The sequence below is a fragment of the Rhinolophus hipposideros genome, assembly GCF_964194185.1.
Source record: "Rhinolophus hipposideros genome assembly, chromosome: 19".
Taxonomy (NCBI): domain Eukaryota; kingdom Metazoa; phylum Chordata; class Mammalia; order Chiroptera; family Rhinolophidae; genus Rhinolophus; species Rhinolophus hipposideros.
Window position 1 is genome coordinate 50,646,482 of NC_138065.1, and position 19,285 is coordinate 50,665,766.

Sequence of the window (19,285 nt, forward strand, 5' to 3'; positions counted from 1 at the left end):
GAGGATATTTGGAGAAAGTGGTGATGATGAGTGTTCATGGACTATTACGCATAAGAAATTAGGAAGGGATACTGCTTGATGGGATGAACAAACAAATCTCGGTGTTAGCGATTTTTATAACTTATTTCTGTTTGATGGCCAAGAGGGGTTTTTGTTCATTTGTATTGAAGGGGTGTAATTAAAATTGTGAGTGATCAGCTGACAAAACAAACGGGGGTAAACAAAAGAGAGAAAAACTAAAAAGAAGGAATGAGATGAGTTTGTTCATTCTTTCATTCAATAAATATGTATTGAACCTGTGCTAGGATATGTGAATATGAAGCTAGAAGCCTCGAAGAGCTTACAGTCTCTGAGTGGACAAAATATATCAGTGGCTAACTTCCATGTTCTTTGGCAGTTTGCACTGGGTGCTATGGGAGCCCAGAATTATAGCCCCAAACTCAGCCTGGAGATGGGTGATGGGATCGGGGAGACTTCCTGAAGAATGTGACATCTGAGAGGAATTGTGAGGAATGAGTAGAACGTAGCTTATGTAAAGAAGGTGGGAAATGATATGCTTACAGTTACAGACGCATAAAAACAGGATCACTTTGGGGCTGCAGCAAGGGCTTTATCATTCAGTGAAAGTACAGGACAGGGAATGACAGAAGAGGAAGCCATTGGCAAGAATTGGGGGGTGAGCAGGTGAGGAATCTTAGAAAGAAGAGTCCTAACAATAAAAATGTGGTGATTCCCTCTCTTTCTAGATATTTATTCACTGAACCCTTGCAGAGTGCCTGATACGGACCAGTTCACTGCATGTCCCACGGCTGGCCATGACAAACATGGCTACAGCCAGGTGTCTTTCGATAGGGAGCTTTTAATCTCATGAGAGCTGTTTGGAGACTCTTTCAAGGTCCTAAGTGTTGCTTCATTAAGCCGAGTAGGAATTCCTTTACTCTGTGTTTTTTTTTTGTTTGTTTTTGTTTTTCATTTTAGGGTATTTATAAGCCCCTCAAAGCATTATAGAAAGTGGTACCATGGGCATTTAAAAGTTTTTTGGATTTTTTTGCATTTTAAAATTTGTCTTTGGATGGTAGGTTAATGATAATGTTAAGTTCTACTTTCCTATAGTTTACAAATTTTCTTTAAGGTATGCATATTACTTTTACAGTAGAAAGATGCTTTTTATTTTATCATAAAACCTGGAAGTGAATAAACTTTTAAGTGAGGAGATGGGACTGACTTAGTACTGATTCTCCTCTCCAGTCACAGGGTCCTGAATTATATACTGTTTCTAAGAGCAGGTACGGGATTCCAAGCAGGACCATATGCCTTGGATAGGTATTTTCAAATCAGAGGAAATACCATTAGTAGTTACCGTCAAACTGTGTTTTAGGGACAATAAAATGGCTCTTTCAGTTTGGTCTCAGGCTTTGTTTGGTTCATTTTATCCTTCTATCCCCTCTCTTTCTTTCCGTTTTCTCCCACCCCTCTAGCAAGTAGGTATTGAATGCTTACTATACGCCAGTCCTTTGCTGGCACTCCTCGGTTTATATTAATGATCAAACAAATACAGGCTTTATATTTGAGGGATATGTGATCTCCCCTCGGAGGTAGAATGGATAATTAAATAACAGTCTTGCTTGAAACTGCCAGAGGCACCAATCTGTACATGTATTGTATTATAGTAATTTAGAAATTCATTCCTTCACGGAGTAGTCATTCTCATATCTGAAGAGAGACCCTGGGTTACAATACATATAAATATAATTAGTGCCTGGGAGAATGCCAAGGGCATAATGGCGATGCCATAAGTGGTTAATACACCACTGTATTACAATGTTAGAGTATTCTGAGTCTGACTTAAATACTCCACTTTACCAGTGTGTTGTATGTTTTCATAACCTTTAATTCGCATTCTTTCATTTCAGCTTGACGAACTCTCTTAAGCATTTCTCGTAAGGCAGGTTTAGTATTGATGAGCGCTCAGCTTTTGTTTGTCTGGGAAAGTATCTCTTTCATTTCTGAAAGACAACTTTGCCAGATTGCATGTTCTTGATTGGCAGTTTTTTTCTTTAAGCACTTTGAAAATGTCATCCCTCTCTTCTGCCTATCTATCTGGTTTTCGCTGAGCAACCACTGATAGCTTTATGGGGTTCCCTTTTTTTCTTGCTGCTCTTCAGAGTCTCTTTCTGGGTGAAGAGCATTGTCGGCAGAGGGAACGGCCCATGTGAGGGGCCTAGCCAAGGCGTTTGCTGGAGGTAATCAGGAGCTCGGAGGAGGCAGAGAGAAGGGCAGAGAGATAAGGCTTGGGGAGGATCCTGTAAACCCTTGTAATGACCTGTGGTTTCGCTCTGCATGAGACCATTCCTTTTTGAAGAGTTTGAACAGAATCGTGACGTGATTAGACTTTTGGAAGGATGATGCTTTTTTTTTTTTTTTTTAAGATTTTATTGGGGAAGGGGAACAGGACTTTATTGGGGAACAGTGTGTACTTCCAGGACTTTTCCAAGTCAAGTTGTTGTCCTTTCAATCTTAGTTGTGGAGGGTGCCGTTCCAGATCCAGTTGCCGTTGCTAGTTGCACGGGACACAGCCCACCATCCCTTGCGGGAGTCGAGGAATTGAACCAGCAACCTTGTGGTTGAGAGGATGCGCTCCAACCAACTGAGCCATACAGGAGCTCAGTGGCAGCTCAGCTTAAGGTCCCGTGTTCAACCTTAGTTGCAGGCGGCGCTGCCCACCATCCCTTGTGGGACTCGAGGAATCGAACTGGCAACCTTGTGGTTGAGAGCCCACTGGCCCATGTGGGAATTGAACCGGCAGACTTCGGAGTTAGGAGCATGGAGCTCTAACTGCCTGCGCCACCGGGCCGGCCCCTAGAAGGATAAATCTGACTGTTGTGTAAGAATAGTCTCGAGGGAGACAGGGTGGAAGTTGCAGTCCAGGCCCAAGACGATGGTGACGTGGACCAGGCTGGTGGCCGTGGACATGCTGAGTAGCAGCCCGGTGGTGTTTATCACATCACTTACCTTTTTTTCTCTTTATCTCGAGTGGATGACTTGGAAGAAGGTTAAAATTGATGAAACCCTAGAGAGGAATCCTTACTGCTGGGGGATGGAAATAGAATGGAACAGAAAACTCTTCACTGTTCTGATTTCATCTCAGCCTATTGATGAGACAAGTGGCAGGTGAATCCACATTCCTTCTCTGTCCGTTCAGCGCTTCACAACAATGATAGAAGGCTCGTACGCCTGGCCAGAGGTAACAGGCATATTCACAGATTAAAACAGGCCAAACGACAATTTCTGTTGCTAGTTTATAATAAACATTTTTCTGAGAGTAATCAACTTATTATTTTATAAGTATTTCACTGATTTTAGCAAATATAAAAATAATAAAAAATACATTTTCAGAAAGGTATAAGGTGGCTTAAATGCATTTTTAAAATAAGAAAGTTATTAATGGGATGGTATTCACTCACGTTCTTTTTATTAAGTCTTTGAAATCTGGCATTCATCTCTTATGCTTAGTGCACATCTCACCTTGACATAGCCATGTTTCAAGTGCTTAATAGCCACATGTGGCTGGTGGCTGCCATACCGGACAGTGCAGCTCTAGAACATTCCAGCAAGCCTTGCTTAGGTATATAGAGCCTTGCCTCACAGTTCCTGTAAGTCTAGGAATTTTTAAAACCCAAGAAATTTATGCCATGACCTACTTTACTTTTTTAGCCCTCTGGGGTTTTATTTTCTTTGCTAGATCCTATGGTTTTATAAATTATGTAATTATTTTTAGCTGATTTGATTATATATTGTTTTCAGTTTACTTTGACCTGCTATTTTTCTTATTTCATAGTTTAACTTTTCTGTTTATAGCCTTTAACCCCTTTTCATGTCTTTCCTGTCATTTTCATTCCCATCTCTTATAGTTGACCCTTCAGTAGCCTGAAGGTCTTGTAAGTCACTTTAAAAAAAAAAAAATTTCAATTATTCTTGACGTTCAATATTATTTTATATTAGTTTCAAGTATCTTATAAGTTACTTTTCATTGATCCTCCATTTCTTTGCTGATTCACCTAAGTAAATGAGAAGACTCGCAGAGTAAAATTCCTTTCTGGGAACACAAATAGTACATGTACTAACAGGATCCCTCAATTACTCGAAGTGTTTTTTTCCTCATACCATTGATCAGTCAGTCCTTTTGTAAGAAGATCAGTTTTCCTACATTTAAACAGATGTGACGTTTCTAGGGACAGGTCGCAGCAAGAAACCTTACGGTATTGAATCTTCTCATATGTTTTTATGAATGTGGTTGCATAAGAGGACCCACAGCCAGGTTTTTGAAATTTGGTAAATCCAGTTGGCCTCCTGTCTGCCGATAATCCTGACAGTATCAACTCATACTGAATTTTGAGTCTTTGCTATTTTTAGTTATTTCATACTGATCTTTAAACAGAAAAAAAAAATGTATCATCTGTGGCAAATGGTGAGTTGTTCCTCCTGTGATATGATCGACGTGATATGTGAGAGAAGTCTCTAGGCCCAGCACGTGAGTGCTGAATCGGGATGTTCCCAGCTTAACACCCTTACACTGGTGTCCATCCCACCTAGAATGTTCTTCCCCCAGACAGCTGTGTATAATTCCTTACCTTTTTCAAGTCTCTACTCAGGTGGAACCTTCTCAATGCAACTTACCCTGACTGTCCTATTTACAACTATGACATGGCTCTCCCACTTCAATGCCCCATTCCCCTGTCTACTTGCAATAATTGATTAGCGATGCGATTATCATTGTTACAGGCAGTAAGCACTCAGGTTCTTTACCTCAATGTCCCAGGGCTCTGGTCAGTGCTGTCATCTTTCTGGGATAAGCTTTAGCTTATCTTTAAAAATAACTTCTTGAATAATGCTTAATAATTCAAATTTTTCATCCTGCAGTTACATGTAAATTTTAGTGACTAAGTGTCTTTGCAAACATGGAATCCGTGAATAATGAGGATTGAGTGTGTTTTCTACATTTTAAATTAATAAACTCAAATGACTTTAAAAGAAAAATACATTTAACAAAAATTAGCAATGTCTGCCTAATAAAATACCCTAGCTAAAGAAAATAATTTTTTCTTAAAGAGTAGATGACTATAAAGGGTTTCATACAATTAGCGCAAAAAAGTACAAAATTAAAGTGGAAAATTAAAGTATAGTTTTCTTCAGATGAGTACCAGTGTACCCGTCCCCAGGGGGAACAAAGCTTCTGATATGGAAATACGAGTATTTTGTCACATTTGTGTTTTTGTAATATTGTGTCACGTTTGTGTTTTGTCACATTTGGTTCCCCACTTGGGAACCAAACATTGGGACACTTTCTGGGTTGGGCCATACTAGAATGAAGTCCATTTCTAGAATGAAGAGATGTATATATATGCATTGTTGATAGAGTTATATAATTACACATAGTTTATATTTATTTTATACATAGTTTATACTTATTTTCTAGTGTCATGGAGAATACAGAAACATCTTCTTTGTGACTAAAACTTCCAGCGATTCACTATGGATAGACAGGTATACTAGAAATAAATGTCACTTCAAACGGTGTTCACTCGTTTACCTCCGTTTTTTGTTGGATCGGCATTAACTGTGTTTCATTTACCTGAAAGTATCAAATGTACTGCAGCGGTGAGGATTGAGCATGGGATGGTAGGCATTGGCTCTGTCCCCGTGGAATTGATAGTCCAGGGAGGAACATGGTCATTAAACAAATGATGACACGAATGTGTGCCACATCTGTGGTTGGTGCTGACACAGAGCGACCATCGTGCAAGGGCTTGCAACAGTGCCCTGGCTTAGCTCGAGTGGAGGGGTTCCTGAGAGGTTCTCATTTATCTTCACATCGGAAGGGCAAAAAACAGCCATGTGTGGCGGCTCCCGATCTGGGGAGAAGCTAGCTCATCACAGCATTGCAGAAGTTCGGAGAAGTCCAGTTTGGCTGTAGCTTCGAGCGCAAAGAGGAGGGTAGCCCACGAAGTGACTGAAGGGATAGTGTGGGGCCACATTAACTTGCGTACGTTGTGCAAGTGCAATGGGAAATTCTGTGGGAAAGTCTCAGTGGGGGATCCATGGGCGTACTTTTGTATTTTAAAAGATCACTGTGACTGCTGTATGGAAAATCGGTTGGAACAGGGAGAAGTAATTCTGACTAGAGGTGATGAAACCCTTGCTGATCACCTTCACAGGACGGTGACAATGGAAGGTTTTGAAATATATTTTGGAAGGAGAGCTTGCGGACCTTGGTGATTTGGAGATGGGTATGAGCAGCCAGGTAGTTTATCTACTATAGATAATCAAATTTGTAAAAGAAGGGACTGTTATATTTTGGAAGCAATAAGATGCAGTGATTCAGGCACCAAAGCCCTGTTAACTGGATTCGTTGTTGGACTGTTCTTCCTGAGCTATCGATTTAAGTTTTAGGTACTTAGATCGCTTTTACTCTCAAACGTAGGAGGAAGAAATGGGGGGAAAAAGCATTCAATCTTGAGTTTAAACTATGTTACTTAGGCACCTATCAGCAGTCAGTAAATTTGGAACCCTTGGCTTTTTATGGAAAAGTTCTTGACTATGTCTGTTTTGTGTGTTCTTAAAGAAAGTAGTCTGGCAATAATGGGCTCTTATTCAGCTCCTTCAATGTGAATTTGAATTTTGAAGGTGTTTTTTGAACTCAAGTTTTGTAAAAACAAAAATGCTATGTATCACCATTCTGTAACCAGCAGATGTTGCTTTCCTGTTAGTTCTACATTGGGGATTCAGAAGTGGGTGGAATTAGTTGATTAGGATCCTAAAACAGATGGTCTATGAAAAAACACTCTTTAAAACCTCACAGGGTTGAAATCCAACTCACACTATTTTTTTTTTCCTAAAGGTGTAACTCTATGGATATCTTTTTACTACTCTATTATCTCCTATAAATGTGACCCAAGCCATTAAAGGTTACATTTAGAAATTGTTTGGGATTGTTCTCAGTTTTGGCCTTTAAACCTTCCTGTTAATTACCGGAATTTATTGCTAGGAATTGTGACACTGAGATGTCCCATTTAATCTTGCACAGAATGCAAATGAAATACTGATTGAATCTTTAATGACAATTTCTCTAGTGTCAAAGGTGCAGAAATGATTAGAATAGAAATGTGCCTTTTCTTCAGTGAGAAGATTTCACTATTATTTTGGTTTAAATGTAACTGTGTATGTAGATTTCCGCTGAGACCTCTTGTCCTGGTGTCTACAGACCCCTAAAGTTTGGGGGAATGGAATTTCGGAGTCTGTCAATTTGGATGAGAAAAAATTTCATGTACTTGTTTTCACTAATCTCTGACTGAAGATTAGAATTCCTCTGGATATAAGCAACACACCACTGCAGTGGCTATACGTTAACTGTGCCACCAATAGTTATCAGAGTTTCCTACCACATTACAGTTGTAAATATCTTAAAACATCATTTACAGCCATTGTTACTTTAAAAGTATCGTAGTTATTAGATCAGCTGCTACCTCTTCATAAAGATGCCCGTTATATTGTTATATCACAAGTGTAAACTGTATTTTGATAATTGGGTGTCAGAATAATTTGTTTCCTTGAACTCCTACATGTTTGTGCATTTACGTTCTTCGACTTGGTCAGATAGCCAAGAGCCGTCCTAAGCCCAGGGCAAAATTAGGAACCCTCTTCCTAGAGGAAGGTGCGGAGTCAAATGAGGACCCTGGAGCTGGAAGACGAAGCAGTGGCCAGGGCAGCCCCTTCCATTTGATTCCTTTCCAGCTCCAGTCCCCACACCCTCCCTGCCCCAGGCCCCTGAGAACTTGTAAGACTTGTTGCTCCTTCTTACTGTTGGTTCTCCTAACACCTACCCCAACTTCTACATAGGTATTTGGATGAATTCATTCATTCACTTCATCCATTCGTTCAACATCTATTTGCACTAAGTACTGTTCTAGATTCTGGAGACATAGGGGTGAACAAAACAAGCGGTAAACCGTGCCCTCGTGGAGCTGCCACGCTGGTGGAGGGAAACAGACCATGAACAGAATAAATATGTAAAACGTAGAGTTCGCCTGGTGATGGTTAAGTGCCACCGGGAAAATAAAGCAGAGAAGGCAAGTGGGTTTTTCCGGGAAGCGGAGGGGTTTGCAGTTTTTAAAGAGCATGAACAGGGAAGGTTGTGGCGACAGGTAACGCTTCGTAGGAACCCAAAGGAGGTAAGGGGGAGAGTCATGAGCAGTTGGGGTGGACGGAGCCGCAGGTTAGAAGGAGCCAGGAGCCCAGAGTGGCTGGAGCAGAGCGACCAGGTCAGAGCCGCAGGTGGTGAGGTCCAGCTGGCGAGAGCCCAGGAGGAAGACCCTGTGCCCAGTGTGTGCCCTGCAGTGACTCTGAGTGAGACGGCCACGGCATGGAGCGTGTGCGCAGGGCACTGACACCACCCAGTTCTCTGTGTCTCTCTAGCTTCTGTGTGGGGACTAGAGGAAGCAGTGCCAGGGCAGAACAAAGAAGCATCCCCACTGAGCAGTTCGTCACTCACTGACTGTGCTCTGCATGAGCTTGACCTCCTAAGTCCTCGACTCACCTTCGGAGCTGCCCCCTCCTATACAGTATGCACACGGCGGCCGGAGTTCACTTGTGAAACGTTGGGCCGCCACTCAACGCCAGTCTTTTGCTCCCAGTGTTTACCGAGTAATTAAAACTCCTCAGCGAGACAGACCAGGCCCGGTGATCTCACCTTTTCTGCCCAGGTAGCAGCACTGCGGCTCTGTTTCAATGTAGGTCTCAGTATTATTCAGGGAGGTGAGGCCCACAGGTAAGGAGACGATCCCCACTGACAAGGTAGTTGTCATTCCCAAGAAGAAGGCGCGTGGCCAGGCCACACGGGGCTACACGGGAAAGCTCCAGGGTCCGTCAGGAAGCAGGGACGGGCGCAGCAGCCCTGGTGTGGTTCGTGCAGGAAGGTCGGGTGAGGAGGGCTAAGCAGACCTAGGATTGGCTCCTTCTGATTTCGTTGGGTTCTGGGGTGTCGCTGGGCTGTTGTGAGTTGTCTGGTACCTGGTCCTGGGGTGACGAGGGCAGGGGAATATTGGCCTGCAGTATAAATGCCTGAGAGGGTGAGTGAGGGGGTGTGGGCTCTGGATCTGTTGGTCTCCCCGTGGTCAGTAAGGCCCATATGTCAGGGCATCACAATAAAAAGACACACTAGTACGATCTCCCACTCTCAGACTATGCCAAGCAGTGCTAAATGACGCAATTTCTGACTACTCCATGCTAAATTCCCTTACCCGCTTCCTGGAGAGGAATAATTTCTCTCTTAGTTTAGTGATTTTCTTAGTGAAGCCTTTCCTGACCTTTCCAACAGACCCTAACTTCCTACTGTGTTGTTTCGGTGTTGTTCACCACGTTGTATTGTAATTATTAGTTTGCACATATTGTGTAGCCCCTACCCCCTCAGAATGTGAGAGCCTTGAGGATGGGGCCTCTCATATCCCTCTTTGACTTTCCAGAGTCTGTAGCCTAGCACAGAGCTTGGCACATGCTTGACATGTAGTATATCTGTCCACTGAAATGAAAGATGACTGAAGGAGTAAGTGAATGAAGGAATGAGTTTTTTATCCGTCATACTGTGGGAGAATCATTATTGAGATTTCCTTTTGTAAGAACTCGGCAAATCTCCAAATCCTGTTTTATCACTTCCGTGAAGTTGTCATCGGGCTACATAATTTATGCTACTGCCAACTGTAAAATCCCGATTTTTTTGCTAACCTCTTGGTGAATTTTCCTTTTTCCTTTTACCTTTATGTGCCTTGGAGGTACAATTTACAGTTTTACAATTTGAAACTCTGGGAAATGTGGTACATGATTTTTATGTGTGTATACAGTGTATGATCCAAGAAGTGTGTCAAGGTAGTTAAGACCTTGGGTTCCATTACATGAGTTCGAATCCCACCTACACCACTAGTAGCTTTGTTCTTGGTCCATGTAGGTAAGCTCTCAAAACCTTAATTTCTTCTTCTGTGAAACTGGGATAATAATGATATCTACCTCACGGGATTGTTATAAAGAATAAATGAGATTATTCGTGTATAAACTCCCCAGCACATAGTGAACACTTAATAGATGTTAGCTAGCATTATTATTGTCATTCATATAATAGAAATTATTATGAGTGTCACTTCTTAAGAATATTCTGCACTTATACAGTGTGGTACCAGCCAAGGGTTAAAGGGCTCAGTGGCATTATTTTTGAGAAATTATGACCAGAAATAATACACATTTAGCTTTAACTATTTTTAAGTGGTATTATATGTCATATTTTATATAATCAAAACAAAGTCAATGAAAGCACATCTTTTTGTTTTATAATAAGTCTTTCAGAGGTTAATAAAAAGGCAGGGGTGAGGGTGGGGCAAGAATAGAAGAAAAGTTTTGTGTCAAGTTTGTTAAAACTGAGTAAGTTATATACATTTTTGTAACAGCCCTATCAAGATAGGATTCACATACCAATACAGTTCACCCACTTAACATGTACGATTCTGTGGTTCACATACGTGCAGCCGTTATCTGTCTGTATTAGAACATTTAGAACATCACCTCAAAAACAAACCCCATATCCTTTGCTGTTGCCTTCCTTCCCTCCCCAGCCCTCCCCCTACTCCCACCGTAGGCACCCATCCACCTGCTCTCTGTCTCTGTAGTGTCATTCTAGACACCAATCTCCAAAGATTAGCCATATGCCTATGCCGTTTCAATTCATTTCAATAACCATTCATGAAACTCTCACCGATGGAATTTTAACTTTCTTGAGAATATGAATTTTAACTTTCTTGAAGATACTTGTATCTTTTTCGATTTGGCACTTTTCCTGACTCTCCTCCTCATATTTTGAATTTTGTTTTCCCTGCCAGGTTTTTGGTTTTGCTTGTCCTCTAGCCTTAACATCTTCTGTTATGGCTAAGTACTGTGTACCCCGCTCTTCTCCCACCTACCCACACCCAGTTTCTTTTCCCTGGTCCTTTATTCCATAGGTGCTGCCTTGGTCCCCACAGGGATTGAAAAATTTTGATAACTATCTTCTTTCTTCCATAATGGGTCAACCCTCCCTCCCTCCCTTCCTTCTTTCCTTCCTTCCTTCCTTCCTTCCTTCCTTCCTTCCTTCCTTCCTTCCTTCCTTCCTTCCTTCCTTCCTATCTTCCTTCCTTCCTTCTTCCTGTGTGTGTGTGTGTGTGTGTGTGTGTGTGTGTGTGTAATTTTGACATTTAGCTGGTTTTCTTCTCTTCATTCCTTTTACCGGCATCCTTTGCTGCACTTTCCAGTACTTTTGTCTGAATGATTCTCACAAAAAGTTTTCCCTTTTGGTTCCTTGTTTCCCTTTCATGTATTTTCCTTTTTATTAAAAAAAATTGTATATATATATATATATATATATATATATATATATATATATATATATATATATTATTCCTTAGTGATTCTTTTACCTCACTTTGGCTGCATTAACTGTTTTCTACCAAATGTTGCAGTTTCCTTTTAAGATCTCTTAGGTTAATACTTTACCTTTGCTTTTTCTTTTTATGCATAGAGAAGATCACTTGCTCTGTCTTAGAAAATAATAGTCATATTCCAATCAGACTTGTCCCCCTCACAATCAGAAGGAGGAGCTAGAATTTCCACCCTGGTGACGGGGCACCACCACCAGCTGGAGCTGCTAGCGTTTTAAAATCCCAAGAGGCTGCAGCAACGTGTGCCAGGCCTTATCTCCCCAATGCACATGTGCTGCTTGTCAGTTTCGAGTGTCAGCCACTCACTTAAAGACAGTAGGCTTTGTGTGGAGATGGAAGGCAAATATTTTTAAACCTTCTTGAGACCCTGGGAAATGACCATTTTTGGACATGAAAGAGCCTGCCACCAGTCTATCAATAGGTAAAAGCCACCGATGCCAGTGCCAGGTTTGAGCCCAGGATCAGTTACAGCTGGCAGGAAGAGTACTGAGCCATAGCGTTCTCAGGATGTTGTTAGAAGACATTTTATTTATATCCCAGTGAGACAGTCCTACCACTTGCAGAGCCAAAGGACAGGCCTTTGGGGGCCCCGTAAATGTCGCCAGGCTGATGAGTGGCACCCTTTCACCTGTGTGTGTTGAGTTTTGATTGGTGACACGAGCTAGAATAGTAGTCGTTGCTCCTATGTCGTGGCGAGCACAGCTGTGGTCTTTTTGAAAGCACTGAATTAAAATATAACGAAAATGAACTCAAGTTTAGCAAGTGTGTGAGTTAATATTTTTTATAATTTAGGAGTTGACTATTCCTATTGTAAAATTTAGGAATTGACTATTTGCATTATTTTAAACAACAAAAAAAATCTGTTCTTTCCAACAGAATTCCTTGGATTTGGCAATTTTCCTGACTCTCCTCATATTTTTGAATTTTGTTTTCCCTGTGAGGTTTTTGGCTTTGCTTGTCCTCGAGTCTTAGCATCTTCTGTTACAGTGCTTCAAAAAGAGGGTTTCCTACCTTTTAAGTAAACGTACATTTAACGGATGCAATGTGAGAAAGGAAAAGGCATGCCTGTGGGTCAAACAGCCTGCCCTCATCCACGGAGGGTTGTACATTTCACAATAAAACCATGTGCTGTCGAGATTCCTCACTCCATCATCTTCCGAAGCTTTGCCACCTCGTCAGTGTGCGATCTGCAAGTTACTTTGACTAAGTTGTTCAGACGAATTTCTGTCCGGACCCTGCTCATTCCTCGGAACTCTAGATATGTCACATTTACAAAACGCTAGAGAGTAGATTTACGCAGAACAGGGTTGAGTATGCCTGTTCCATTTTTTCTTCTTTTCCAAGGACTTTGCTGTAAGACACCACTAACTCCCCCAGCCTCGAGTGACTTTGCTTCCTTTAAACACCTGTGTCATTGATTGTCTACACCTCTTATTGGACAATTGGCATGTGCTCCCAGTTCTTCCATGCACATAGGAAATGCCTGGGATCTTGAATTGTAGATTATGTTTCCGTCGGGGTAGGGTGGGGCCTGAAATTCTGCACGTACGGCATTCTCAGGCGATGTCGTCCAGCGGGTGTGCAGACCACACTTGAGGTCTTCGGCAGACTTTCAGCAAATGTCTCTTGATGATGCTGTTTGTTTCAAAAAAGAATAAAGGATTTAAATTGCCTTATTTTAAAATGCCTTGTTTGTCTGCAATATGAAAACAGCACTAAGACACGAACATAGATTTAAGTCAGTTTCTGTGGATAATGGAAGGTATGGGATGTCTTTTTTAGTTGTTTTCCGATTTCTTTATCTGTTCAATAGGAATGGACTTTTGCTTATTCATTTTAATAGTTACCACACTAGATGAGATTATATGTGTATAACTTCTACTTTTGGCTTCACTAGATTTGGGCTTAAAAACAAAAGCCTTTTGAATACATTTGCGGTCATCTGAGTTATCCAGTCTTTTTCTAACTTTTGCTCTTCTTTGGGGTCCCGCTAAGCTCAAATTCTATGGGTATCAGATTTCAGAGTCAAGAATTATGTGTATATTTACTGTAAGCCCTATAAAATCTTTCCTAGTTTGATGGAACTCAGAAGTGGACCATTTAGAATTCTCAACAAGCAATGGACCTAAGAAATATCAATAAGCAATGAACCTGAGAATTATCAATAAACAATGAACCTGAGAATTATCAATAAGCAATGAACCTGAATCCCCAGGCTTCAGGGCAGCCAGGAAACTCATGCTCCATATCCCCCGTACACTCTTGACCCGCCATTTCCCCACAGAGAGAATGCATTATGCATTCTTCAATGGAGATTACGCATACTTCAAACTTTGACTGCCAGTATTTAAATATCCAAATAGCACTCATTTTTCTGGTTGTTTTGGTAGAAACAGGTCACTTGCTTCCCTCCTGTGAAATTAGGTGCCAAGCGTCATTGGGTGTGAGTCTACCAGGCCCAGGCTTGTTTAGAATGCATTTCTCCCCAGGCCCCAAGTCTCCTTCAGCTCAGTTCCTCACAAGTGAGCTCAGCCAGACTAAATGTGAGGACATCTCTGTTCTTGACTAGTGAAATGAAGCATTGTTAATGCACGTCTTAGTTTCTCTCTAATTACCGAAATAGTCTGTGTTTATCACCCCCAGCCCGCTCCCCCCAAAAACAAACAAACAAAAATAAGGAAAATTATGGATGAGAACCAAGACCCAACAAAACAAAACTGTTTCTCTACTTGCCAGAAGTAAACACTGCTAACATTTTGTCCTCAGACCAAAATGTATTTTTATGCATATCCTAAAAATGAAATTAAGATCATAAAATATTTACTATTTTGTAACATCCTTATTTAATTAAAAAATATGCTGTGGTCTTTTCTAATTTTATTAAATAGAATTCCATAACAAGGTTATTAAGAGCTGCTAGTATATGGGTTAGTTAGCCATTCCCCTACCGTTGCCTAAAAAAAAAAGTCATGTGCAAGGACATTGCAGAGACCAGATTGGTACATAAATGTTTGCACAAGTTTTTAAAATTATTACTTTAGTGTAAATTACAAGTTAAATTGCTGGGTCAAAGACAAATAAATGATGTTCATCCATTTATAATTTGTCTTATTCTTTCTAAAAGTGTAATACCGGGTTTAAGAGACTTAGACTTCAGTGATTACGTGGTTTCCTTTGTAAAATATCTTCTCTAAACAGCAAGTCTTATGTTGGTTTCTGAGATGCATTAATATACCAGAGTTATGTGATGTTTGGAACACTAACGTGAGGAAATATTAATAAAGAGTAGGCATGACAATGAACGACATCTTTTAAGTCTTTTCCCCCCTATACAGAGAATTTTATTTGGTATACACACTATGCTCTGAGTCAAGACAACCAAAAGGAAAATGTGAAAAGGAAAGCTGGTTAACTGTTTCTGTTATTATCTGGAGTACTTGGACTAATAAATCTTGGCAGTCCATTAATTTCTTACACTTAAAAACTAGGTTTTTACCATGTTTTAAAAGTAGAATCAAATATATAATGATTATATTTTGAAAGTACGTAGCTGAATACAGGAGCTCATGTTTGACAGCACGTACTTTAATAAAAGTCTCCTTTCGATATAGCTTATTAAATAAATGAAGCAAATGGTCATATATTTTATGAGTTTAAATAGTTTTATCAAAGCAAATAAACCTTTTACAAAGTGAGATGTTTAGTACATGAACATTTGGCAATTTTTTGATTTTTAAACATTCACTGTTTAAGAATAAAACAAATGGGCTTGAGTTATATATCACTATAATAGGTAAAATACATGCATACTTATACAGCTGTAGTGTAAGTCAACTGCATATACTTTTTACAAACTGCATGTTCTTTTTAAAACCTTGCAACATTGCCATTAATCTACTCACTTATTTATTTGAATTTCCTTTTTTCAGTAAAAACTTAAGGTAGCTTATAAAACCATGCAGAATCATGATAAATGAAAGTGAGTGAGGAAAGTGTGGTGGGGTGGCAGTAGGAGAAGATCACTTGTCTTGGGACATGTGTTTGAGATCCTAGCAGAAGACCGGGGTTGGGGGTGGCCAGCATTCATTCTAATTGCTATTGAATGTCAGTTTTGAAATTACTTTTTCTGTGATTTCCTAAAATACTCAACTACACAGACTGGTTGAAGTTCAAAGTTATCTTTGTTTAAAAAAAAAAATTGCTTCATTCCAACAGTACAAGAGAAAATGAAATCTGTGCTGCGTTCTGAACATGGCTTTGGCAGGGAAAAGCATAGCTCAGATAGTCGAGAAGAGAACACCGAAGAAATGGAATGTTTTCTTAACGATGTAAATTTTGTGTTTCAAGATGCAAGTCATAGTGTACAATTCTGTTAGGGAGAGAAAATGAATTTTGGGGGAGGATAATGTTACCTTTTGAAATATAACTCCTGAAGAAAAGATTTTTTTTTTTATTTAAAAAAGCTATTATAAAAACTAAAGATGTGAAGAAAAATCTGTTTACAGTAAAGACCTGGGGAAGGAAAATAAGATAGTTCTGAAGGCAACAACTTTACTGTGAATTTTCTAGGCAATCGGGTATTCTGATTTATTAAATGTTCTCATCAAGAGGATAATACATTGGGTAGAGTATATTCTCTGCCCAATTGAGTACTTTGAAAAATATATATACAACCAAGAAAATATGCTTGTCATTGCAACTACAGAGTTTATTTTTTCCTCTGTAATTAAGGATCTTCCTTCAAGGTCATATAAGAATGTGAGTTATTGCATTATAGAGGAATAGAGGAGTATCTATTTTAAAAATAGGTAATAGTGATGTTCAAAAAATAGGATGAAAGCTATTTACTGTCATATGACCACTAATGTTGAGAATGGATTAGTCTTTTCTACACTATGGCTATTCACCAGGAGGTTCTGTAGTTCTCTGGGGAATTTAAGTGTGTCTTAATATCCCAGCTGGAAGAGTCATTTCTGAGCATGCACTGAGAAATCTGCTACTCCGGTGGATTGGTCCCACCTCGTTTCATCTTCTCCACACACTGCTTTCTATCTGTGATGAAAGAGTTATGTCTCCTTAACCAAGGTCACAGAGCAAGTCACTTCCAGAGCTATGGGATTAGTGCTTGGAGTTCTCAATTCCGTTCTCAGACAGGTGTGCCCTAGTGTGAGAACATCTGACGTAGCAAACCACCACCTCACAAAAGAGATACAGCAAATGGTGGTTCCTTGCATTTCACAAGGACTTGCTTCAGGATTCTTTAAAATGGGAGCATCTGAAGAGTGTAATGCAGCCAAAGGGACCTGGACTGTTGGAAAGCAGAGGCCTAATTTCTCTACCCAGTCATCAGCGAGGGTAATGAAGTGTACACATGTGGGCAAGTTGTGATTTCATCCATTTATTCTCTCTTGCACAAAATCATCACTTCTGGTACCCAGTCAACCTTTCATGGACATTCTCCGTGTGCTGGATTTACAACGGTCGTAGTCCTTCTTAGAGTGCCCAGAATGGAGCCAGCTATTTCATTATTTTATTTCTGAGCACTGAGCTGTCCGTTTCTTTAGGCGAGTAGAGGAAGTTGGCACAGCAGTTCTTTCTTTTGTCAGGAAGTGGTGGGCTGTGCAGCGCAGTTCTTTTCAGGGGAAGAATTGAGAGTCCCTCTTGAGTTCGCAGTGGTAATGTGACTATACTTCAATGGTTCAATCTCTTCTCTGTAACACGGTGTTTGGTAAAGACAAAAAAGAAATAGGAAAACAGTTACCAAGACGTAATGTCATTTTCCTCTATGCTAAGGTTTATTTTCTCAGACTTTACTCACATGTCGTTTATGCTGCACTCTAAAGTCATTTACATAAAAGTGAGCAGAGATTTGCCCAACAATTTACATAGAGGAAAACCAGGGGATCATCATTTTGCCTTTTAAAATAACATCTGTCTGAAACAAGACTTTATTTCAGCCATTGCCTCCTGTTGGCTGAAGTAGCAACAGCTCAAAAAGAGGCAGTGATTAATTACTGTGGCCTGCAGTGCATTGAAACCTAGTGGGACGGACAGGACGGAATTGTCTAAATGTTTCACCTAAAATCGCATTTAATCATGACCCTCTACAAGTAGTACAAATTTACATTACAGCTAATTCCTTGTTCATGAAAAGGCAGAGTTCACAAGCCAGATGTTTTAACGATTCTTCCTGTGAACAGTCCGTGTGATCTCCAGAGCCAGTAACACAAATGCGTTCACTGTGAGTTCTCTGATGGCTCAATGAGATTGATCCATAAGTAGCTAAGTTTAATTTTGCAGGTTACTGTTAAGATTGCTTTTCTGAATCCTGTGCATTGGTTCTAGAAGGATCCTTCAACTTATAGAAAGTAGGCTTTTAGACCTCTTCTCCGTTTTCCTTTCCTACTTCCAATTCCTTCCATTGTTTCATTATGTTGTTTTAGTTGCGAATTAGTCTGATGTTGCTTATCTCCCAGGAATATAAAATTGTTACTGCATTAGTTAATCCAAAGTTGCATGCAAATGGGGAAGCTGTTTGAAGGTCAGCTTTGGTAAGCTGTTCTTGAGGTACCAGGGAGAGAATTTAGCCCGCACATTTTAATATTACATACAGGACTCGTTACAAAGAGTACCAGTAATGGCTAGAAACAGAAATATCTGCTGTTTTAATGGTGGTGCTTGCCTCATTGGCCTTTCTATATTGGCTTCTATTTATCCCCTTGTTGCCTGTGAAATGAGGGCAATGATTATAATACGATTTTCTGTTTTGTTTCACAGCAGTTTTAGGGCTTAAAGACTGAAGCTACTCTAGTTCCTCTTAGTGTTTACCACTTATCTATGTCACTGCTGACCCAGTTATCCTAGAGTTTAGGGAAGACTTTTTTCCTTTTAATTTCAAATTTTTCCCAAATTAAACCTAATGACCAGGTTTCCACCACATGCCCACCACATGCCACTCATTTTATGACTATTCTCTGGAATTGATCACAAAGTTGTCTTTCTTAAAAAGTTCTATAATCAGTAAATTTCACAAATCTCTTCCCACTTGAACTCATTTCTTAAGTGAAAGGTCATTTTTATTCTTTCGCATCTCTCCTGTATTATGAAGAGCTGAAACAGAATGGCTTTCTAAGGAAGCAATTTGTTTTTCTTTGTTTATTTTTTGTCCAGATATATTTTATCCGTCTGATAGACCTATTAGTTAATAAACAGTAATCTTTATAATGTACACGACAGGATAATTACATACACATTCTCTTCTTTGTTTTCAATATTTTACTAATCGCCATTCTACTTTGTGCACTTTTTCCACATCTTACATTTAGAGGTCATTCTTTAAGCCAGAATTCATCATCCCACTGCAGGATTACCTGAGTGGAATATTTAATACTTATGATGAGCTGAGCAATAACCAAACATTTGACCGGATGGGGCTGAGCAGGCAAGGTCATAGTGGAGGGTGAATATGCCAGAAATTTGGTAGAGTTGGAAAGACTGTTTCAAACCCCTCACTTGTACGTACTTCAGTAACTTATAAAAATATATGTTATTAAATGAAAATTGCATGTTGGTACTTTGTGTTGCTTTTTTGTACCTGATAACTCATTTCAGCTTCAAGGGCAGGACCTGTGGGTGGTGGCATAGTTCTCTCCGTAGAATACAAGGAGAGGGAGGAGCACGAATCAGTGGGGCACAATTAGGGACAATCTGCCAGGAAATGATCTGTGGGGGAGTCTGCTGGGCTTTCACATTTAGGAGTTCAGTATGTTTGA

The 19,285-nt window shown here is 40.1% G+C and overlaps 1 protein-coding gene across 9 annotated transcripts in view; it reads left to right on the forward strand.

Moving 5' to 3' along the window:
• Window positions 1–19,285, forward strand: part of NME7 (NME/NM23 family member 7) — a 118,677-nt gene that overhangs the window by 62,813 nt on the left and 36,579 nt on the right. For 2 of the 9 annotated variants that reach the window (XM_081026157.1, XM_081026153.1), the window contains exon 11: window positions 12,390–13,193. The exons of the other annotated variants lie outside the window; for them this stretch is intronic. In XM_081026157.1, coding sequence (XP_080882283.1) covers window positions 12,390–12,485 — 96 coding nt within the window. In that variant the 3' untranslated portion in view covers window positions 12,486–13,193. Of the gene's footprint in view, window positions 1–12,389; window positions 13,194–19,285 lie in introns of those variants that run through there. 9 annotated transcript variants of the gene reach the window in all.